The sequence below is a fragment of the Bufo gargarizans genome, chromosome 1 (assembly GCF_014858855.1).
Source record: "Bufo gargarizans isolate SCDJY-AF-19 chromosome 1, ASM1485885v1, whole genome shotgun sequence".
NCBI classification, from domain to species: Eukaryota; Metazoa; Chordata; class Amphibia; order Anura; family Bufonidae; genus Bufo; species Bufo gargarizans.
In genome coordinates, this window is record NC_058080.1 from 493,509,312 (window position 1) to 493,533,688 (window position 24,377).

Sequence of the window (24,377 nt, forward strand, 5' to 3'; positions counted from 1 at the left end):
GTGACAGGGACCTAAATTGCAAAAAATCGGCTGTTACTTGTCAGGTGACAATTTACCAATTTTTCCGTATACAAACCCCTGCTCTGCATAGGTGACTGGGACCTTATTTTTTGTAAAACTGTCTATTCAATTGGTGGGTGACATGAACACAGTTCTGCCGTTAATAAAGCCCTGCTCTACATAGTTGACAGGGCCCGAAATTTTAAAAAATCATCTGTTCCATTAGTGGGTGACATTAACCCATCTTTGCCGATGTAAAACCCCTGCTCTGCATTGGTGACAGGGACTTAAACTTCAAAAAAAAATTTTAATTGGCCCTTTCATTCGATCCTTCCGCTTTAATAACTTGTCCCACATTTCAGCTCGATCACATTGCAGCCATTGACCTCCCTTGGATGTGATCTCCCTTTCTCACGCTCCCTCTCCGGCTTGGAACCCTGATTTGCTGCTGACCGTGATCAACATGGTAGGCGCAGAAAAGAACATCGAAAGTTGATAGAGCAGATATCCAATTAGATCGCGGACATAACAGGGACGTGCAAAATGGTGGAGCAGTATGTGTGCACACGCCTACACGTACTGACTGATGGGTCTGCCCCCTTCAACTTCTGGGTCTCCAAATTGGGCACATGGCCTGAGCTTGCCCTTTACGCCTTGGAGGTGCTGGCCTGCCCTGCAGCCAGTGTATTGTCTGTCTTGTTTAGCAGGGCTGGAGGGGGTTATCACAGGTTATATTTCCCAATGTTTTGGGGTGTATCCTAATTTAAACAAAAAAAAGATATAAATAAATTAAAAACAAAATACTGTGTTGGCTACCTCCTCCTCCACCGCCGCTTCCACCTACACTGCCACATTTACCGCCTCCTCAACCTTCTCCTCCATATGGACCTTGTCCTTCTAGATCAAGATTATTATATCTTTTTTTGTGTGTATTTTATGTTATTTTAAGTCATATCCCTATCCACATTTGTTTGCAGAGCACTTGCCATGCTCTTAACCACATTTTGATGCCATTAGCAGCCCTCTAGCCCTTTCCATGACTTTTTTAGAGCCATTTTAGTGCTCCAAAGTTCGGGTCTCCATTGACTTCAATGGGGTTTGGGGTCAAGTCCGGGTCCCGAACTTGAACTTTTTTGTGAAGTTCGGCCGAACCCGTCGAACCCTAACATCCAAGTGTCCGCTCAACTCTAATGTTCAATGAACTGAATTTATCACAGGTGGACTTCAATCAAGTTGTAGAAGCATCTCAAAGGAGACCAAGAGAAATAGGAGCCCCTAAATAGGGTCTGAAGGCTTTTTGAATGCATCTCCAGCAGCAAATCCCCTATTGATGCATCCATGTATGACAATCATGTCTCCAACGTATTTTGGACTGTTGTACAAAAATTGTCATCATAATTCTTATCATACACATCATACACCAGTTTTTATAGGAAGTTAATTAACCCAGAAGAACATGCAGATGTAGTCCTTGGTCAGATTCAAATCCTGGTGCTGCAGTGCTAACCACTCAGTAATTGGCCCTGGAAAAAATAGTAAAAACATCTACAATAGAGTATTGGAAGAATTATGTTTTTCTATTATGTGAGTGTCTTTACAATTGCCGATGTAGTTTGTCTAGCCACTCCACCTGGTATGGAAATGAATGGTTGATATATAACTGAACCTGAAATCATTAGGCTCTCTGTGTAATGCAGGGATGCGCCAGGTTTTCTACGGAGAGAAAGACATTCTTTGTTCTCCTCCCTGGTTAAAGCGGTTTTCAAGACTTACTTATTTATAACCTATCCTTAGTATAGGTTATCAATATGAGATTGGTGGAACTATTTAAGTGGAGCTGTAATGCAGTAACCAGGCACAACGGCTACACAGTGTAAGGAATAGTCTAGTTCTGGTGCCGGTGCCGTAGCTAGCAAAAAAACAGCTGACCTATCCACAAGCTCTTACAATGACCTATCCACAAGCTCTGAGACCTATTCACATGCTTTGGAACCAGTCAATTGAATGGAAGCAGCACTGCAGTTAACATCTCTGTCCACTATGCTCTGGAGGGAGCTACGTAGTTCCGGCACCAGAGCTACTTTGAAACAGCTGATTGGTCAGGGGCCTCAAACCCCTGCTGATTATATAATGATCGCCTATCCTGAGGATAGGCCATCAGTATTAAAATAATGGGCAACCCCAAAAATTTAGACAGCTAGAAACTACATAAAATAGAAGATGTATCATATGTACAACAGCAGTTCATTCTGTGTGATATATTTGATGTTTTTTGCTAGACACTTTTGTGGGGGAATCTTTTAAGACTTGAAGGGATTCTCCCACGAGAAATATTCTACAATTTTCAAACCAGCGCCTGGATCTCAATACTTTTATAATTGCATGTAATTAAAAATTTTGTACAGCCTCTGAGTTATTCAATAAAATGTATCTGTATAGCGCCACCTGCTGTGTGTTCTTTTATTATTTCTTTGACCTGTTCACTGAGAAGGTCGCACATGCTCAGTTTCATCCTTCATCAGCCTCCTGAGCTGTGATAGGGAGACCATGTACACGCTCCCTCAGCTGCAGCAGAAAAGACACTCCCCTTGAGCTTTCAGCTTGATATAAATCTAGCAGAGCAGTGAATAAGGAGATCTCTGGATCCATGTGAGGTACAGGACAGGTTCTAGCTTTGTTAGAAAGAGATTGACATTTACTATATGATGTCTGATTTTCATGTTTTACATTAGTCATGGGATAACCTCTTTGTTTCTTATGCCAGTCTTAATAACAAACCCTGCTGGCATATCATGCACCAGAACTATTACAAGGTAATATTTGTGTAGTGTCCCACTAGGTAAAGGTGGGCACTACACAAGGGTCAATTGGGCCACGTGGTACTCCAACTCCTGAGGGACAGTGGCAGTATATTTAACCGTCCATTGTAATGTATTTTCTATATGCTTTTATATGTATTGTTCCCCTGTGATATGTACAGCAGGCCTATTGGGGTGTAGTGTAGCATCCTAGACACTAGAGGGAGATAGAGAGCCCCTAGTATAAATCTTCAGGCTCAGACAGGGAGGTGTTAGTCTGTAGTCAGGAGTCTGTGGAGACAGAAGTGAGAAGGTACCAGCCAGAGAAAAACTGAGGGCCTCCTCCTGACATGTAGCTAGACAGCCCAGGCTTCTAGTTGCTACCAGGAGGCTAGTGGAAGGATCCTAGCCTGCATGAGGATAAAGAGCCAGAGTTAGCTCAGAAGAGTCACCCCATGATAAGAGTTTGCCTCCTGGGAGAAACCTGCAGTTCCCACAAGCCAAGCAGAGCCCGTGTTTCCAGCTAAAAACAAGTAAGCTGAAGGGCAGAAGAATCATTAATTTAAAGCAAGGATAAATACGGGAGGAAGATTTCTACCAAGGATAAAGCCAGTATTAGGGCATCCGGGCCTTGGGATAAAACCAGACAGGAGTTCTGAGGAACAGTGTACACTATTTCTGAGGAGAAGGTACAGCCTGATCTGAGAGTGTTGTTGTTTACCCTCTGAGTATCTTGCAAGGAACAGTATACCTGCCATTATTGTGAAAGCCTGCTTGTGAAGGGAACCTGCTATATGGAACTGTATTGACAACTAAATGTACAAAGTTGAACTGTAACTAGTAAAGAAAAGTTGGGTTCACCACAACCTTTGTTCCTTACTTACAACTATAAATCGGTGTGCCACCGTCACAGCCACTGACGTCACGAACCTTAAAGGGACCTTGCCCCAGGCACATTAAACACCGGCAACATCCAGGGCACCTCATCCACCATCAGGCCTGGTCCCTATATACAGAGTGTGCCCCAGAGGACCCCTGTGCCAGCCTCTCCTTGACTGCTGTACGCCTGCCCAGGGTCTCCATACCAACTGTGAGTAACCCCCGCTTGCCCATAAACCGTGACCTCACAATCGCAATACCCTGCGGGTCTGGCGTGCTGCATTTGTGGCACATAAATGGAAGCCAGCTCTTATTTGATTTCAGGACTAGTGTGCACCACTTTTCTGGCGCACATAATCGTAAGTGTGTCGGGCTGCAGAAGGATGACAAAAACTGGCTACATTCTAGTTTAAGACCAGAAAAAGTTGAGAATGTTAGAAAGTGTCATTTAGGCACATTTGGTGCAAACAAGGCCAAGAAAGTGGTGCACTTATCGTAGTAAAGGTGGGCCATTGTCTGTAACATGGAAACGAAAGAGTGGATATTTTTCAGTGTGTGAAATCAATACAGCAAAACAAATCTCTTACACAGTGAACAGAAGATCTGTCATTCCTGATGAGAACTGTATTTTCTTGCTTGTCCGTTGGATTTAGAGAATCATATCCATTGTCTTCTTCTTCAGAGAATAGAACTGGAGACAGGCTATCTGCGAATGAGGTAAACAATCCCGACTTTTCTTGCTGGTCTTTCTCCATGCTGAGTATATGCCTTGACCATATGTTAGAATTATCTCTGAAGAAACCTAAATAAATAAGAAGTAAGGATATATAATGAAAGCAGACTAACAGGAGACATACAACAGATACTATTAGAAAATTTAATAAAAAGTCATTGGGGGAGATCAGATTCCACCTTTTCATTTTCCAAAGAAGCTCTGAAAAATTAAAGCTGAAATCGGATTGGTTGCTATGGGCAACTAATCCAGTTTTCCTTTGCACCAATTTTGATCAATTTCCCCCATTTGGTTTATCTGATCGTGGTTGATTGATGGGGCAACATACATTTGAAGTGGGTGACATTCAAGCGGGCCATAGACAAGACATTTTGGTCCTGGTCTAAAAAGTAGTTCAATTTTTTTGTTGTTATTGTGATACTCTTCAGGAAAGCTGCATTCGTGCAACTATTATTTTCCAAGAATCAAGGATATTGCTTATAGGAAATCTTTGTTACAGTGGAAATACTCTTTGCCTTACCCTCTAAATGTATATTTTATAGTGTGGGCCCCTAGTACTGGTCATACTTACCCACGCTCCCCGACACACGCACCGCTTCTGATGGCAGCACAGCAGTCAATGCATCTACCCTTCATGCGGATCAAAACATCCGGCATCGAGGGAAGCAGCTAATAGCAGGCCGCGACAGGAACAAGCCTCCCTAGCGTCACCCGTGATGCAGTGGTGGCCGTGGAGGCATCAGAAGAGACGAGGGTGCCAGGGAGTGGGGTAAGTATGACCAGTATTAGGGGCCTGGGCATTTTGAGGGGCATTATAGGGGTTGGATAACCCCTTTAAGTTAGAACTGATTGTAGCATTTTCAATTAATGACCAAGAATAATTACGAACCAGAATTGTTCTATCATTTTAGAATTATACACTATTAGGGAGTTGAAGCCCTGTGACAAAGGGGGAATACCCAGTAGCTGGGGTACAGGTGGGTTGCTCCTTTTAGTGCTGTGGCAGCAGTGGTTGTGGTCCATCCTGCACGAAGGTTTAGAGTTATTCCCATCTAGTTTTGACATGTCCACAGGATATACTATAAATGTCTGATAGATGTAGGTCTCACCTCTTAGATCCATACCTACAGTATCTATGGACCGGGACTCCCCAACCCCATTATACCTGGCTCCAGCATCCAGAGGTGGTCAGAAATATGAAAATAGCTCAGTGGACTGGGCTACACTGTTTCCATAACTCAACTACAAGTGAAGCAACAAAGCAAGTAGCACAGCAAGCAAGATACGCTGTTTCTGCATTGCACACGTTATGAAAACAGCATAACTTGTTTCCATAACTCCCATTTACTTGTATTACATGCAGTTTGATCAAAATGTGTACTAAGAATCTCTTGGCAGAAAACAGCATATGTTTGACTGAAACATGTTGGCATACCTTGTTTCAACTATATTGAAATACATAGTTGGCCATTTGTATGACATGTACCATCCAAACATGTTGTGAACAGAGCATTGGGGGTAGAAATTCAATTATGATTCTATGTTACATTAAAATGTAATAGTAGACAGTCTGACAAGATCTTGTTGTCCTACACTTGTTCCCTCTATTTGATAGGCTGTGGGAACTGGCAAGCGCTCCTTCCTGCACTATTAAAGCATACCTATTCCTGTAAAGATAACTTCAGAATAAACTACCATGTGTGTATAAATGAGTGACTACAGTATTTCCTGGATGTCCTACGGCAGCACAGTCATGAATGGAAAGTTCTGCTGCCTACCGACTACAGGAAATGAAAACTTCAGGTAAATACATTTTTATTTTCCTGGATGCCCTACGCACAGTCATGAACAAGATAAAGCCCCCTAGGACCAGACAAAGACAGGTTAATAAGCAGTAATGATCAATTAATCAATTATCAATCACCATGGACCCTATAAAGCTGAGCAGGAAGAAGGATCCAGTGAATACATAGTTTTATTTCTGTCTACAGCCTCTCAATCCTGGACAGGTCTAGCCCTGCCTAATGTGAGAAACAAAGCAGTCTTTAGCTGAGTTCTGGTTCGGATGGTTGACCATGTTTCCACTCAGCAGGTGCTTAATGAATTAAACTGTCTTGGAGTTCTAATAGGACATCAGGTACAAATACAATCTGCATAATTCAGTCAGTTAAAGATACCATAAAAATGGGCAGAATAAGCTTAAATGTGAGATACTGTTCTATTTCCCAAAAACCAAGGAGAGGTTGTTTCCTGGTCATCCTGTACTGGACAAATGACTGAAACATGAGATGAGATGGAAATTCTTGGAAGTTTGGGATAGTGTCCCAAAAGCTAATTCAACATAGGCAATATAGTGGCTGTGTTTCCCTTAGAAAAGTCATTATATCTGAAGGAATGTAAGGATAGTAAAGTTGATTTGTTATTAAAAATAAAAACAAAAAGCAAAGACCTCACCTTTGGTGGCCAGTAAAACTGCCCTGTCATCTATTTCTAGGATAAGAGCACTGCGAATCTGGCTAAGCCAATTGTGTCAATATGGGAAAAAGGAGTGTGTAGGGGAGAGATCCTGCAGAACTTACATTTACTGAAGTCTCCATCAGAGTTCCTCTATGACACTCCTAGGAACATAAAAAAACAAACAAACAAAAAACTACATCTGCATTAATTAGCAGATGAGCTAGTGGGGTAAAACACTGGCCTGCTGATGTACAGTGGAACCATTTCTGTAACCTGCTGTTTCAACTAGGTCCATTGTTTGGTCTTAAAGTAGAAAAAATTTGACAGTCTCTAAATAATAGTAAAGTTTTCAAGTTCACAGACACTGAAAAGAGCAGGTTCATTTTGGGGACAAAAAGATCTTTAAACTTCAGGCCTAACTAGAATTCAGACACTTAGGCCTCCTCATCAATAAGAGAAGTCTCTGAACCGGGGTTCAGAGAATTCTTTCCTGATGCCTTTTTTCCCAACACAAACAGGAATCCAGTTCTTCATTTCCTCCAGGGATTTTTGGAAAAGGTGGTATAAGAAGTACCATCTCCAGAAAAAGGTTCCTGGTAAACAGAAAATTGGAAATGAAGACTTTTAGATCTGTCACAGTGTTTTGGAAGAAAATGTTTTATGGCCACAATAGATCTCATGGATATCTACCTGACAATTCCCATCTCACCCAGCCATAGGAAATTTTCCATGGTCAGAGTACACACAAACTCAGACATTCTTCATCTGCAATTCACTTGCCTGCCTTTCAGCACTTCATCTGCTCAGCGTTTTTCCAAGATCACAGTCATTCTAACAGGGTCCCATATCTCAATGATTGTCAGGTAAAAGTGGCCTCCAAACAACAGCTTCTGATGGATCTCCACACAACCATATAGCTGTTACAAGATAATGGCTCACTGATCAATTACAAAGAGTCACAGCTAGTCTGAACACAGAAGCTGAAATACTTGGTTTCATCATATACTCTCATTACCTAAGAATAAAGACGTCTTCAAAAAGTAGAGACACAAACCTGAAGTGTGCAAATCATGGCTTTCCTAACTCCAAAGTGTATTTTTGCTATGACATGAAAGGTTTGGATCTCCTATCTTCATCTTAGATATAATACTATGGGCCATATGTTATGTCCCCTTCCTCCAAGACAATATACACTCCTTGTAACAGATGTCACAAGAGCCTAGATAAGAGGCTTTTTGGATGTATCCATCAACTTGCCAAAAGCTGAAGTGGTGGCTAAAACTCCAGTATATATGTGGCAAATCCCCCAGCCTCAGAAAAGTTTCAGTATGGATAACGCCATCTGAGACTTGGGTGCACATGTGGACAGATTCTGGTCCATAAAATGTGGCACAAGACGAAGAGGTTGTCATCCAACCTTAAAGATCTCAGGGCTGTCAGACTGGCCTTAGCCCACTTCCTACCTTACCCTTGCAAACACCATATGCTTTTCAGTCAAACTAACTTACCGAACTGTTTATATCCATAAACAGGCTTCATAAAGAGGAGTGGACCCTCAACTCTACAATCTTTTCTTGGATAGTGACAAAGTGGGAAAACAAACTCTGGATGCTATGTCGACAGTGAGGAAAAAGATATCCAACTTTGCTCTCTGTATTGCTATAACCATGCTCTTGCATCAGACATTCTATCAATCAGCTGGGAGGAGAAGCTGATGTAGATGTATTCCCTTCCATTATTACCGAAAGTGCTGTTAGAGCTTGGAGGAGCAGACAGAATTCATAGCCATCCTCTCATGATGGCCTCACATGGCCTGGTTCTCATTTCTCTGGACACTCTTGAAGGACAGTTATTACAATCTGCCAGGCGTTCCGGACCTTCTCTCCCAGAATGGGTGTCTTTTTCTTTATCCACACAAGTTGCATTTTATGGTGTGGAAGCTGGCAAGGACAAACTGTCATACTACAGTATGTAGTTACCTGAAAACTTATAACTTTTTTTAGAATGTATAAAAAACACAAATGGTGCAATCAAGGCACAGTTGCAAAACAAGGTTTCTAACCACCATCTTGTCAGTTTTTTCTTTCAGAGCCTTAAAGAATCTCGGTCATGCATTTCATTGCCTTGTACCTTCTTAGGGTTGTCTAACTAAACATCATTTTAAAAAATTGGAGGATTCTTCTCTCCGGTTCATCATTTTCAAGATCTTGATAGCTCTCATCACCTCTACAAGGCGTATTAGTGAACTGCAAGATTTTTCATACAAGGGACCTTGTTTCAGAGATCTAGGATCCACAAGTACATTAGTAGGAGGAATGGCACTCATTTGATTTCAGAAGGACCGTGTTAACATATATCCAAAAGACAGATACCTTCAAAAAAATATGAGGATTCGTCTCTTCCGCATCAAGGACCCAATATGGGCCAAAAAGTAAGTAATATCACTAGCTAAGTGGATAAGGGGATCTATTGAGAACTGCTGTGAATTTCAGTTCTTCATGTAAGAGTACATTCTACCTACTCAACTACCGTCTCCTGTGCTGAATTGGGACACATACGAATTGAAGAAATTTGTACAGCTGCCACATGGTCAACATTTTCACCCTTAATGAAGAATTACAGGCTAGACGTTCTTACTGCATAATTGTCATGAAACATAGGGAACAGTGCAGACCTGTGCTCCACCCGCACCACTGTCCCTACCTACTTGCACAATCCTTCCTAAGTGATGGCCCACAAGTGGACGGAAGTCCCTTCTTAGCTAAGTACAGGAGCCTAAACCAAAATGGGAAAAGAGTAGTAAGACAGAAAGAGGTAAAAAACAGACAGCTAAAACCAGTATCAGATCAGTAACTAAAATCAGCTATAAATACACAGCAAAGTGAAACTAAGGGAAAGGTCAGAGACAAAGTCGGCAGGCAAAGGCAAGGTCACAACAAGCAGAGTCAAATACCAGGAGGTGATGTCAGAGGCAAAATCAGCAATCGGAGCCAATGTCAAAGAAACAGGCAAAGGTCAGTGATCCAGAGTAGAAAACACACAACTAGCTAGTGAGGCTGAGAAAACCAATCACAGGCACCTGTGGCCAGCAGCTGACTGTTTAATAACTGCCATAGAACATCCAGGAAAATGAAAATGTATTTACCTGAAATTTTCTTATCCTGTAGTCCTGTAGGCAGCACAACTTCCCCTCCCTTTTATAAAAATACACTGGCTCCTTCATACTACTTAGCTTTATATGGTCCATGGTGATTGGTTAATTAATTGATAATTACAGCTTATTAACCAGTTTCTGTCTAGTTGTACCTAGAGGGCTTTAACCCATTCATGACTGTACTATCATTGGATGTCCAGGAAAAAAAATATATATTTACTTGAAATTTTTTATTTCCTGTAACTGTAAGCAGAACAACTTTCCATCTGTGACTACGGACTACAAGAAATAAAAATTTCAGGTAAATAAATTTTGATTATCTGACCATATCTGCCATTATCTGGCAATTTTAGCAGCTTCCTCCTTCGCATGTCTCAGTTGTCTCTTAGCGGTTGGGTGGAGACTTTAGTTGCCCTAGAATACACATATAGACAGAGATTCTGCTTCCTATCTCTTACTCACTCATAATCAGTCATAAACTCCATATAGGCTTTTATAGAGATGTACTGAACAATATAGATGTGAATAAAGCAGTTGGGGTGAGCTAGAAGACATAATGCTGAATCTGCTGAATTATTCATGGTATTGGTTTTTAAATAAGGTTTCCTACATTTGCCTGATTTATGCAAAGTTGTCTGAAAGTACAGTAACAATTTGTCAGCAAACAACTAACTGGAGAAATTGCTACAGGTTCAGTCATCATTCTCCCCTACAAGGGACAGCAAGGGAGTTGGATGGAAAGGGGGTAAAAATTTCATATAAGGCTGTCTCAGAAGGAAGAAACTACTACCAGCAGTGGGCCCCATTTTGGTGGTTATTATTGATACACCACTGCTCCATCATAAAGAGTACAGATTCAATTAGCCCAGGTCCCTTCGAAATATGAACAAAATATAAAGCCTTGTCTGAGAAAGGCTCAAGCATGTGATATGCTGGATGAATAAAATATGATATTGTATCAGGAGAGCATTCTTAAAGAATTCACATTCCTTGCAGCTGCTCTCCCTGTGCTTTTGTCCTCTACAACCTCAATAGCTCCAGCTCTTATAGGGCAACATTAAGGTAATAGCTATATATTATGGAATAGCTCACCATTCGATTGCTTGGTATATTAGTTACAGCAGTTCTAAAAACAGAATAAAATACTAGTAATAATAAAAATGCGGTTTCTATGCCACATGATAACATGTTGCAAAGACATTCTTGGATGATTTCTTGAAGCAGACAGTTCCATCTTCAGGCCTCTATGTGTCACTGCTGAGATGAAAATTGTATTCAGAGTCTTCACTGACCTAGAGGAAAGTTCCTCCTCTAACTGTACAATATTCTGTGAGCACCATTGAGTAATCAACATGTATAACTTCTATACAAGAAATCTGTTCTCCTCCAAGTAAGAGGTTGTGCGGAGTTCAGCAGTTCCACTTCTGTAAGCAGTTTTTTTTTTTTTTTATTGCGCAGTAACAGTGTTAGCTTGTAGAAGAAACATTAATAATTGCAGCAAATAAAAACAATCAGGAAATACAACCATCAAGTGAAATGGGGGAAAAAACATCATCGGTATTGACTTCTATAAATTCCACAGTTTCTCAGCTTCAGTATGACAAATCGCAGCAGCTAAGGCATAACCTTTATATTTCCTTGTCAGTGGTATGTCACAGTATTACATTTTCAGCCAAGTTTTCGTTTGGGACATTCAACATGCAGTTAGCACTCCCCTATAACATATAATAAAACCAAGAAATCCAGGTGGCCCATCTTACACAACCGTATGCATTTTGCGGTCCATGTTAGGTCCACATTTTTTGAAGACCCATTGACTTTAATGGATTTGTGATCCACATTTGCAGCCAAGAGTAGGACATGTTCTATCTTTTGCGGAACAGACATACAGATGCAGAAAGCACGCGGAAGACATCTTTTGGAGACTGCAAAATACATACAGTCATGTGAATTTATATTGAGAATAATCCCATTCAATCTACTCGTCCTCAATAGTTTGGAACATAGAATCAGTTAAGAGAAAAGTGTATAGATCTCTTCATCTGTGGGTCCCTTTGACTGTATATATAGGCAAGTTGCCAGCCAATTTCTGCACTTGGTATGAGCTGGTACGAATACACGTATATTTCGGTTTTGAGTCTGCGCAGAGTTACATCTCTTTGTTCAGTGGAAAAAGAGGGGGGAGGAGAGGGACTAACTAACTAAAAGAGAAAATGTAGTGATGAGTTAAATAAGTGATTAAGACTTGAAATGTTGCATTGTTAATTATTTTTATTTGGTGTAATACAGATTGTACACAAGAAGAAACAGCGTGAAGATTAATCAGTTATTTCTTTTCATTTGTCACAGAAAAATGTGTGTGAGAGAGGGGGAAAAAGGAGAAAACTGTACTTTTATATGTGTACTTAAATCATAAGTGATTTTAATGATTGTATATAATACGGGATATCCCTTATATACAGTGCCTTGCAAAAGTATTCGCCCCCTTGACTTTTTTTGTGTTTTGGTGCCTCACAACCTGGAATTAACATGGATTGTTTGAGGATTTGCATCATTTCATTTACAGAACATGCCCACAACTTTGAAGATGTTTTTTTTAATTTTTTTATTGTGAAGCAAACAACCAATAGGTCAAAATAACCCAAAACATCTATGGGCATAACTATTCACCCCCCTAAAGTCAATACTTTGTAGAGCCACATTTTGCGGCAATCACAGCTCTAAGTCTCTATGAGCTTGCCACATCTTACCACTGGGATTTTTGCCCATTCCTCCTTGCAAAACTTCTCCAGCTCCTTCAAGTTGGATGGTTTGCGCTTGTGAACAGCAATCTTTACGTCTGACCACAGATTTTCTATTGGATTGAGATCTGGGCTTTGACTAGGCTATTCCAACACATTTACATGTTTCCCCTTAAACCACTCAAGTGTTGCTTTAGCAGTGTGTTTGGGGTATTTGTCCTGCTGGAAGGTGAACCTCCGTCCTAGCCTCAAATCACGCACAGAGTGGTACAGGTTTTGCTCAAGAAGAATCTTTCCCTCAACTCTGACCAGTTTCCCAGTCCCAGCTGCTGAAAAACATCCTCACAGCATGATGCTGCCACCACCATTTTTCACTCTGAGGATGGTGTACTTTGGGTGATGTGATGTGTTGGGTTTGCGCCAGACATAGCGTTTTCTTTGGCCAAAAAGTTCAATTTTAGTCTCATCAGACCAGAGCACCTTCGTCCATACATTTTGAGACTCTCCCACATGCCTTTTCGCACACTCACAACGTGCCTTTTTGTTTTTAGCTGAAAGTAATAGCTTTCATCTGGCCACTCTGCCATAATGCCCAACTCTATGGAGCTTACGGCTTATTGTCGTCCTATGTACGGATACTCCAGTCTCTGCTGTGGAACTCTGCAGCTTCTGCAGGGTTACCTTAGGTCTCTGTGCTGCCTCTCTGATCAGGGCCGGATTAAGAGCATCATGGGCCTGGTGCTGAGGATTTTGCTGGGCCTTTTTATGGAACTGCACTCAGTGTCTTAATTGCATATATATTTTATCGATACCATTAAAGTATTTTGTTCCTGCAACTACCCCTTCATTTGGCGTCTATCTTGGCAACATGGAGGGGGACCACGGGAGGGGGACCCTGAGGGTGGGGGCACCCTCAGGGCACTATAGTGTCAGAAAAACCGCTTTGTTTTCCTGACACTATAGTGATCATTTAACATGACTATGAAGATTACTGTTTTCTAGCTGCTGTGGACTGTGGACAACAGCAGCTAGAAACAGTAATTTTCATAGAGCTGTGTTATGATTTATGGACACAGCACTCAGCATGCTTAGCCAGTCAGATAGAAGGCTGAGAGCTGGGTCTAAATAACATAACACATTAAAGGGATTCTGTCACCAGGTTTCACCCCTGTCAGCTAAAAATATGCTGATGTTCAGGGCTTCCTAATGTGGGCTTATAAATGTCATCTGTGGGCTTATTTAGCTAAAAAACAGTTTTTACTAACCTGTCAGTCAAACAAATCCCCCAAGGGGATGTTAATTGATGCAAGGTGCCGGCCGCACCCGCCGCCGTTCATGCCCAGCGCCGCCTTTCCAGACTTCTGCGCCGCCTCCTAATCCTCTGTGCCGCCTCTCGCTCTCCCTCCCTCCCCCCTCCTCCTGCTGTAAGATCTTGCGCATACAGGGGTTGAGCGAAGTGCCGGCGCATGCGCACTTCGCTGTAAGAAGCCAAATGGAGAAGTCCGCACGGGCGCATCAGGCAGAGCCCTCAGCATGCTTAGCCAACCTTCTATCTGGCTGTGCTTCTTGACGCTGGGTTCACACCTGAGCGTTTTACAGCGCGTTCAAACGGGCTGTAAAACGCTCAACACATGAAAACCAATGCTTCCCTATGGCCCTGGTTCACACTTGAGCGTTTTACAGCGAGTTTGAACGCGCTGAAAAGCGCCCTACGCTCAAAAAAGTTCTTGAGCTTCTTTGGGGCGTTTTGTTGCGCGTTCCCGTACATAGACTTTCGGGAACGCGCGACAATGGGCGTTCGCTTGTCTCTGTATGCGCGATTGCAAACGCCGGTACAATCGCGCATACAGAGCGCTCCATCGCAAACGCTCAGGTGTGAACCCAGTGTGAGAGTCACAGTCCACAGGCTCAGAAACAGCCTGTGGACTGTGACTCTCAAGATGCAAAGCCAGATAGAAGGCTGGCTAAGCATGCTGAGAGCTGTGTCCATAAATCATAACAGCACTATAATTGCCCTCCCTTCCAACTGGATGAGTTTATCTGATACCTGCTCCAGAAGCTCCTGCTGTCTCGCGGGCTAGTGTGGCTGAGCGCTGCGGGCCGTGTGCTGGTCGAAACTGCTGAGCAGGTTGTACACAGCGCAGCGTGCAGGAGGGATAACCGCGGGCGCACTGAGGTCATATCCAGCGGGCCGGCATTACAGGAACCGCACCAGCTGCTCTGATGTCCTGCCGCCGGATATCCTGTGACGTATATCCGGCGGCAGGACGTCAGAGCAGCTGGTGCTGTTCCTGTAATGCCGGCCCACCGGATATGACCTCAGTGCGCCCGCGGTTATCCCTTCTGCACTCTGCGCTGTGTACAACAGAGGACTTTTAGCGCGGGCCGCTCCCGACGGCCTTTTGGCTTGCTGATGGGCCTATTTTATGGTAGGGGCCTGGAGCTGCAGCTCCATCAGCCCCTACGTTAATCCGGCCCTGTCTCTGATTAATGCCCTCCTTGCCCAATCCGAGAGTTTTGGTGGGCGGCCGTCTCTTGGCAGGTTTGCTGTTGTGCCATGTTCTTTCCATTTTGCTATGGTAGATTTAATGGTGCTCCTGGGTATCATCAAAGATTTGGATATTTTTTTATAACATAACTCTGACTTGTACTTCTCACCAACATTGTCCCTTACTTGTTTGGAGAGTTCCTTCGTCTTCATGGCAGTGTTTGGTTAGTGATGCCTCTTGCTTAGTTGTTGCAGCCTATGGGGCCTTTCAAAAAATGTGTGTGTATGTAATGAAAGATCATGTGACACTTAGATTGCACACAGGTGGACATCATTTAACTAATTATGTGACTTCTGAAGGTAATTGGTTGCACCAGAGCTTTTTATGGGCTTCCTAACAAAGGGGGTGAATACATACACACATGCTAATTTTCTGTTTTCTATTTCTAAACAATTGTTTTATTTATATATTTTTCTTATTTCACTTTCGCCAACTAAAACTATTGTGTTCTGAGCCATCACATAAAATTCAGATTAACAAAACATTGAAGTTAAGGCTGTAATGTAACTAAATGCAAAAAAAGTCAAGGGGCAAGGCACTGTAATGATTAGAGGGGTTGTGTCACTTTAGCAAATGGCATTTATCATGTAGATAAAGTTAATACAAGGCACTTACTAATGTATTGTTATTATCCATATTGCCTCCTTCGCTGGCTTGATTCAATTTTCCATCACTTGTTTTCGAGAGTTACAACCACCCTGCAATCCAGCATCAGTTGCAGTGCTTGCACACTATAGGAAAAAGAGCTGGCAGACAGTGGGGCTGAACAACAAGGCATATTAACAGCAAGGAAAAAGTGAATGTATAAATTGAGGTACTGAGTGTGTGGAGAGGAACCACTTACAGTTTTATAATGTTTTATATGTGTTAAGGAATGCGCGTGAGTTTTATTTTATTGGGGAGCCAAGGGATTTTTTATGAATGCATAGTTAAAAAGGTTTATATTGAAGATCTCAATAGGCTTATATATTTTTGGTAAATTCTTTATTCTCAAGTGTATAAAAGAACATTCATTGTCATGCATCACATGTGCCAGTATATAGAACCATGAAATGAAATCATCCAAAATGAGAGGCACTGTAGATACAGTACATGCATATATAGACAATGGATGGGATAATAGGGGGGGGTGGAGGGAAAGGGAACCATAATCCCAATAACATTAAGGACCAGCAGCAGTTGCCCATGTAAATTTAGGATGTGAAGAGAACAGAAAGTCTCTGACAGTCAGTCTCTGCAACAAACTCGAGAGATTCCAATGTAGATAAGAATGGATGAGCGGGGTCCACGCCACTCATTTGTGTGAACATTAGTACAAAGTGCAAAGAGCTAAGTCATAGGCCTCTGGTAAAGAGAACTAAGGAGAGTTGGCGAAGTCCAAGTCTGCCACTGAGACCATAATTGTAAGAATTTAGGGTGGGTCCATTGTTCCCAGCTAGAAAGTTCCTCCAGGCGATAGATCTGGCGCACCTTTTCTGTCCACTAGGGGAACCAACAACTTACCACCATAATGAGGTATGTCTGTAAGTGCTCTTTATCTAGGGAAGAGGTCCTGGTGGGGAGATTAAGTAAGGCAGACCCTAATGAGAGTACAGCTTGAGGGGAGCCATAGAGGAAAGCCCTCTATGGCTTTCCAGTAAGTTTGGATAATGGGGCACGACCACCAAATATGAAACAGCAATCCAGGACTTTGGCCACATCTTCAACAAGTATTAACAACTGAGGAAGTTATTTTAGACACAACATCAGGAGATCTATACCAGCAGGTAAGTATTTTAAAATAATTTTCCTGAATTCAGACACACTGAAAGGTGTCATGAGAACGCTGAAGCAGTAATGTGACTTCACACTCTGTATACTGGGATTGTATATCTCTCTCCCAGGCCAGGACATAAGAAGGCTTCCCAGGGGCCTTTGACATAAGTAGCTTATTATAACTAAAAGATAATGTTTGGGCGGACTCGGCAAAGACAGTAAGTGTTCAACCCAATTCAAATACCTAGGAGTAAAGGGGAAGCAACACACCGCAGACTTTTGAAAAAGGAGCATAGTGAAGTTCCGTCCAACCAGCAACCCTGTGTCTGTAGTTGTCTGGTGCATAAGGAAGGATGGACCTTTACTATCTCTGAGGAGTACTCTTACTGGTATTCTGGAAAAATGAGACCAGATCCCAGTCGAGTCAGAGTGACTTGTGAGAACAGAGTTGGGAATCAAATAGGGCGGCATCAATGGGGAATAAAGGTCTCCGTGCATATTAAGTTGTTGGAGAAGTAGTTTCAGGTGTGTCCAAGTCCTAAAAAACAGATAATGTCCTGGCCCTGAAGAGCTAGAGATAGGTAGTTGCCACAAAGCATGAACCTTTGTGACTGTAAGTAGGGATCACAATATTTGTAAACTCAGAGAGGATGTGTTATGTGAAAGGATTTCCACCAACAGGCGAAGGTGTGATGCATAGTAATACATCTGAACATCGAGGAAGCAGTAGCCACCTCCTTGTTTGGGCTCCATAGGTTTATATTAAAGAAGATATTAACAAATGAAAAGATATTCAAAGTAATGTGTTGTAATTTTACACAACAATGTGTTATTAGTAACTAAAAGTAAGTGATATGTTATAGTGTTATCACGTGACAAAGGCCATCCAAGACCATTGAAAAACTATTGATTGCCATTGTTTATTTAATGTGTTAAGAAAAAAAAGGACCACCATGAAGTTTGGATACACCTTATCATTCAAAGAGTTTTCTTTATTTACATGACCATGAAAATTGTAGATTCACACTGAAGGCATCAAAACTATGAATTAACACATGTGGAATTATATACATAAAGTATATATAAAAATATATACAAAAAAGTGTGAAACAACTGAAAATATGTCATATTCTAGGTTCTTCAAAGTAGCCACCTTTTGCTTTGATTACTGCTTTGCAGACTCTTGGCATTCTCTTGATGAGCTTCAAGAGGTAGTCACCTGAAATGGTTTTCACTTCACAGGTGTGCCCTGTCAGGTTTAATAAGTGGGATTTCTTGCCTTATAAATGGGGTTGGGACCATCAGTTGCGTTGTGGAGAAGTCAGGTGGATACACAGCTGATAGTCCTACTGAATAGACTGTTAGAATTTGTATTATGGCAAGAAAAAAGCAGCTAAGTAAAGAAAAATGAGTGGCCATCATTACGTTAAGAAATTAAAGTTAGTCAGTCCAAAAAATTGGGAAAACTTTGAAAGTGTCCCCAAGTGCAGTCACAAAAACCATCAAGCGCTACAAAGAAACTGGCTCACATGCGGACCGCCCCAGGAAAGGAAGACCAAGAGTCACCTCTGCGGAGGATAAGTTCATCCGAGTCACCAGCCTCAGAAATCGCAGGTTAACAGCAGCTCAGATTAGAGACCAGGTCAATGCCACACAGAGTTCTAGCAGCAGACACATCTCTAGAACAACTGTTAAGAGGAGACTGTGTGAATCAGGCCTTCATGGTAGAATATCTTTTAGAAAACCACTGCTAAGGACAGGCAACAAGCAGAAGAGACTTGTTTGGGCTAAAGAACACAAGGAATGGACATTAGACCAGTGGAAATCTGTGCTTTGGTCTGATGAGTCCAAATTTGAGATCTTTGGTTCCAACCACCGTGTCTTTGTGCGACGCAGAAAAGGTGAACGGATGGACTCTACATGCCTGGTTCCCACCTTGAAGCATGAAGGAGGAGGTGTGATGGTGTGGGGGTGCTTTGCTGGTGACATTTTTGGGGATTTATTTAAAATTGAAGGCATACTGAACCAGCATGGCTACCACAGCATCTTGCAGCGGCATGTTATTCCACCCGGTTTGCGTTTAGTTGGACCATCATTTATTTTTCAACAGGACAATGGCCCCAAACACACCTCCAGGCTGTGTAAGGGCTATTTGACCATGAAGGAGAGTGATGGGGTGCTGCGCCAGATGACCTGGCCTCCACATTCACCGGACCTGAACCCAATCAAGATGGTTTTGGGGTGAGCTAGAGTGAAGACAAAAGGGCCAACAAGTGCTAAGCATCTCTGGGAACTCCTTCAAGACAGTTGGAAGACCATTTCAGGTGACTGCCTCTCAAAGCTCATCAAGAGAATGCCAAGAGTGTGCAAAGCAGTAATCAAAGCAAAAGGTGGCTACTTTGAAGAACCTAGAATATGACATATTTTCAGTTGTTTCACACTTTTTTGTTATGTATATAATTCCACATGTGTTAATTCATAGTTTTGATGCCTTCAGTGTGAATCTACAATTTTCATAGTCATGAAAATAAAGAAAACTCTTTGAATGAGAAAGTGTGTCCAAACTTTTGGTCTGTACTGTACATACATACATTCAATAAGACTAGGTACAGGGTTTAGCAAAGTTTTGCTTCGGCAGGCGACCTTTTGGTTCTATTGGGCAAAGTTATTTAAAGGCAGTGTTGGACATTTAAAATACTATGAATAGTGCTACAGTGGCTCACCTTCCTTGACTTCTAGATTGGCACACCCACTGCCAAGTTGATAGTTGAAATAAAGATTAATCTAATGACAGGAACTCTATCATCCGGAAAGGCATGAGAAATGATATAAGCTATATCAATCCAATAATATCATATTAATACATAATACATTAAAAACTAAAATAAGAAATATTAAAAAGTAAAATATAAAAATATATAATCAATAGTCTCTCCCTGATTCTGATGGTTTCTTCTATCAATCGAAGTTCATATATATATACGATGCTAATCAATGATAGTTCCTTATTGTTTGTAGATATATATATATATATAAAGACAAGAAATTCCACAGCACATCCAGTTGTAAAAAGTAAAAAAAGACGGCTTTATTCACCAGACACGCGACGTTTCGATCCGCTCAATGGGATCTTTTTCAAGCAGTGACATAGGTCATATTTAAATAATGTATAATTGAGTAGTAGTTCGTATTAAAGTGCTCAATGGTTAGTATCACATTACCACCCAGGGGATCTTTTATTCACTGGAGATCCCTGGAATATGTTCCACTTTATATTTGGTGACTCCTGATATTATTAAATAATTGATATAGCTTATATAATTTCTCATGCAATTCTGAAAGATAGAGTGCCTGTCATTAGATTAATCTTTATTTCCATGTTGGACATTTGTTTGTTTTGCTTAATCCATCTGATGCAGGGTGGTGGGAAGTAAGCGACACATAAGAACATTTAAAATATACTTCACCCCATCGACAGTTCAAATTGCCATAGACTGAGTTATTTTGAGTTTCTGAGTTAAAACCCATGGACTAAGCTAATTCCAAACTAAATTTATTTCGAAACTGAGGTTTTCCTGCTAGTATATGTGGACCTGTTGAAGTTTGTTTTCAATTCTTACAGTGCAAGCTGAATCAGCTGTTTAGTAGAGTCTGAAAACCTCAGCAGTAACCAGGTGCTGCACAAGTTAACAACAACAGGTATAGGAAGACACAGCTTTTGGTGGCCTGCCTGCCACCCAACAATAAAAGGCTTCAACAACCAGTCTGCCATACTGAACAAGGCCTTGCTGCTCGCACTACTGTTGTCCGGGGTGGACCGCAAAGGTAGCTGTCTGCCAAAGACGTCCTGCAGTACACCAACCAACCAGTAATGATGATGACCTTACAACGACCTGCAGACCAGTGAGGGGAGGAGCTCCCAGGTGAAAGCTCCTCCCAGAGACAAGGTTATAGACTGTCCTATAACTACTGAAAAGTGGCTCTAAAACCTGCATTTAGGATTGTGATTACCCCTGCAAGCCCCTCATACATTAATACGGAGGGAGGAGAGGTAAGAGACTGAGCTATACAAAGTCACAAAGACTTTTAGTAAGAGTGGCTGAAAACCAGCAAAGTTCACATCAACAAAGGAGAATTGACTTTGATACTTGTGTTTGGAGAACCTTTTAATGGGATGGGCTGATACCACTGCCTTTATTGAAAAGACTATGTCAACGAGAGGAAATTCTAAAGTCAAGATCAAGAAATGGTACCAGAGACTGAGCATTTAAGAAAATCAGAAGCAAAGAAGATCCTTACTAAAGAAACTCTTGTTAGTCTAACAGAGTCTTCATGTTAATTATTTTTTTTTTAGAAGCCCAGTGGTGCCAAGGTGGTGTCACGAATGTATCGAGACATACAGACGTTTCCGCGACAGGTGGCAGGAGATCTGTGAGACTCGCAACACGTGGTTTGATCTGACATGTTTTCCTTTTGGGTCAAATGACGCCTTTGTTGTTTTTGGTGCTTGCTACACCTTCTTTCCCCAGGTGTGGCTATTGTGGTCATTTAACCTTCTCTATTTATTGTTGTTTCTCTCACTATGCTATGCGGTTTTTTAGCTTATGTTGGACTTGTGGTTAGGTTGTGTTTGGTTCTCTACCAAAGCTTCATTGAAGATGTGTTTCCTTTCCCTTTTGTATTTTGTTTATATATTTTTGTGTGTTGCCTTTCCCTGTTGTTTGTCATTAGGCCTGAGGGAGACTCCTGTTCATCCTTCCCTTTGGAGGAACAGGTAGACTCAGTCGTGACATTAGTTCCAGGGTCCAATAGGAGACAGGATTTTGGTATCCGGTGTATGAACTTGCCTACCTTTTGGGCTTGTTCATACTGGTAGTCTGTCAGGACTGGAGTTAGGGTTTTCTCTAAGAGGTGTCCATCTTCCTTCCCTAGTTTCCAGGCCTTATTCTGGTATCCCCTTTCCCTCCTATGGTCGGTGTGGTGTTTTCCTCCCACACACGAGCGTGACAGGTGGTTTCCTGTTAAACAATTAGGGGCCGTATTCTTTAACAAATAGGGTTGATAGATTATGTAGAAAAGGTCACTTTTTCTGTAGATACCTTTATGGAAGGTGTACCATTGTGTAATAACTGTTGCATACATTTATACATATATTGATTTGTTTTTTTTAATTTCGAGATGGGTTAAAATGAATTAAAGTGCAAGAACCAGGAGTGGAATGTAAAGCAAGATTTTTAATTGGTCTTTCCTTTTTTATTCCTTTTAATGTAACTGTTTAGTGATGTCTATACCTGGCCACATTTCTGCAGTATGAGTTACAGTAATTGTACATGTGTACTAACCTTTAGGTGGGGCTAGGAAGGGCGAGGAGACTGCAAAACACTTAGGGAGTCATTTATCAAACTGGTGTAAAGTAGAACTGGCTTAGTTGCCCATAGAAACCAATGAGATTCCACCTTTCATTGTGGACAGCTCCTTTGGAAAATGAAAGGGAGAATATGGTTGCTATGGGCAACTAAGCCAGTTCTACTTTAAACCAGTTTGATAAATGACCCCCTTAGTTTTGGAACAAAGAGCTCAGCTCCATTGAAGACACCATCAGGATCACCGCTCTTTGTATCATATAGGCATTGGCCAAGTGCCATGTGGGCACTGGTTAATAGGAGCTGGCTCATTTGTTGATGACTTTTGGAGACTGTTACTTTATCTTTGTGTGTGTGTGTATATATATATATACAGACGTGGACAAAATTGTTGGTACCCTTTGGTCAATGAAAGAAAAAGTCACAATGGTCACAGAAATAACTTTAATCTGACAAAAGTAATAATAAATTAAAATTCTATAAATGTTAACCAATGAAAGTCAGACATTGTTTTTCAACCATGCTTCAACAGAATTATGTAAAAAAATAAACTCATGAAACAGGCATGGACAAAAATGATGGTACCCCTAGAAAACACAGAACATAATGTGACCAAAGGGACATGTTAATTCAAGGTGTGTCCACTAATTAGCATCACAGGTGTCTACAACCTTGTAATCAGCCATTGGGCCTATATATATGGCTCCAGGTAATCACTGTGTTGTTTGGTGATATGGTGTGTACCACACTCGACATGGACCAGAGGAAGCAAAGGAAAGAGCTGTCTCAAGAGATCAGAAAGAAAATTATAGACAAGCATGTTAAAGGTAAAGGCTATAAGACCATCTCCAAGCAACTAGATGTTCCTGTGAGTACAGTTGCACATATTATTCATAAGTTTAAGATCCATGGGACTGTAGCCAACCTCCCTGGACGTGGCCGCAGGAGGAAAATTGATGACAAATCTAAGAGACGGATAATCCGAATGGTAACAAAAGAGCCTAGAAAGACTTCTAAAGAGATTCAAGGTGAACTTCATGCTCAAGGAACATCAGTGTCAGATCGCACCATCCGTCGTTGTTTGAGCCAAAGTGGACTACATGGGAGACGACCAAGGAGGACACCATTGTTGAAAACGAATCATAAAAAAGCAAGACTGGAATATGCCAAACTACATGTTGACAAGCCACAAAGCTTCTGGGAGAATGTCCTGTGGACAGATGAGACAAAAATCGAAGTTTTTGCCAAGGCACATCAGCTGTATGTTCACAGACGAAAAAATGAAGCATATCAAGAAAAGAACACTGTCCCTACTGTGAAACATGGAGGAGGCTCTGTTATGTTCTGGGGCTGCTTTGCTGCGTCTGGCACAGGGTGTCTTGAATCTGTGCAGGGTACAATGAAATCTCAAGACTATCAAGGAATTCTAGAGAGAAATGTACTAGCCAGTGTCAGAAAGCTTGGTCTCAGTCGCAGGTCATGGGTCTTGCAACAGGACAATGACCCAAAACACACCGCTAAAAACACCCAAGAATGGCTAAGAGGAAAAAATTGGACTATTCTAAAGTGGCCTTCTATGAGCCCTGACCTCAATCCTATTGAGCATCTTTGGAAGGAGCTGAAACATGCAGTCTGGAAAAGGCACCCTTCAAACCGGACACAACTGGAGCAGTTTGCTCATGAGGAGTGGGCCAAAATACCTGCTGAGAGGTGCAGATGTCTCATTGACAGTTACAGGAAGCGTTTGATTGCAGTGATTGCCTCAAAAGGTTGCGCAACAAAATATTAAGTTAGGGGTACCATCATTTTTGTCCATGCCTGTTTCATGAGTTTATTTTTTTACATAATTCTGTTGAAGCATGGTTGAAAAACAATGTCTGACTTTCATTGGTTAACATTTATAGAATTTTAATTTATTATTACTTTTGTCAGATTAAAGTTATTTCTG

General features: G+C 41.6%; 1 protein-coding gene across 11 annotated transcripts in view; it reads right to left on the minus strand.

Moving 5' to 3' along the window:
* Positions 1–24,377, minus strand: part of LOC122923369 — a 198,905-nt gene that overhangs the window by 94,550 nt on the left and 79,978 nt on the right. For all 11 annotated transcript variants that reach the window (XR_006387285.1, XR_006387288.1, XM_044274188.1 and 8 more), the window contains one exon: positions 4,265–4,479. Coding sequence is in view for 9 of the 11 variants with exons in the window: in XM_044274188.1 (XP_044130123.1) it covers positions 4,265–4,432 (168 nt within the window). In the remaining 2 variants the exon portion in view is untranslated. The remainder of the gene's footprint in view (positions 1–4,264; positions 4,480–24,377) is intronic.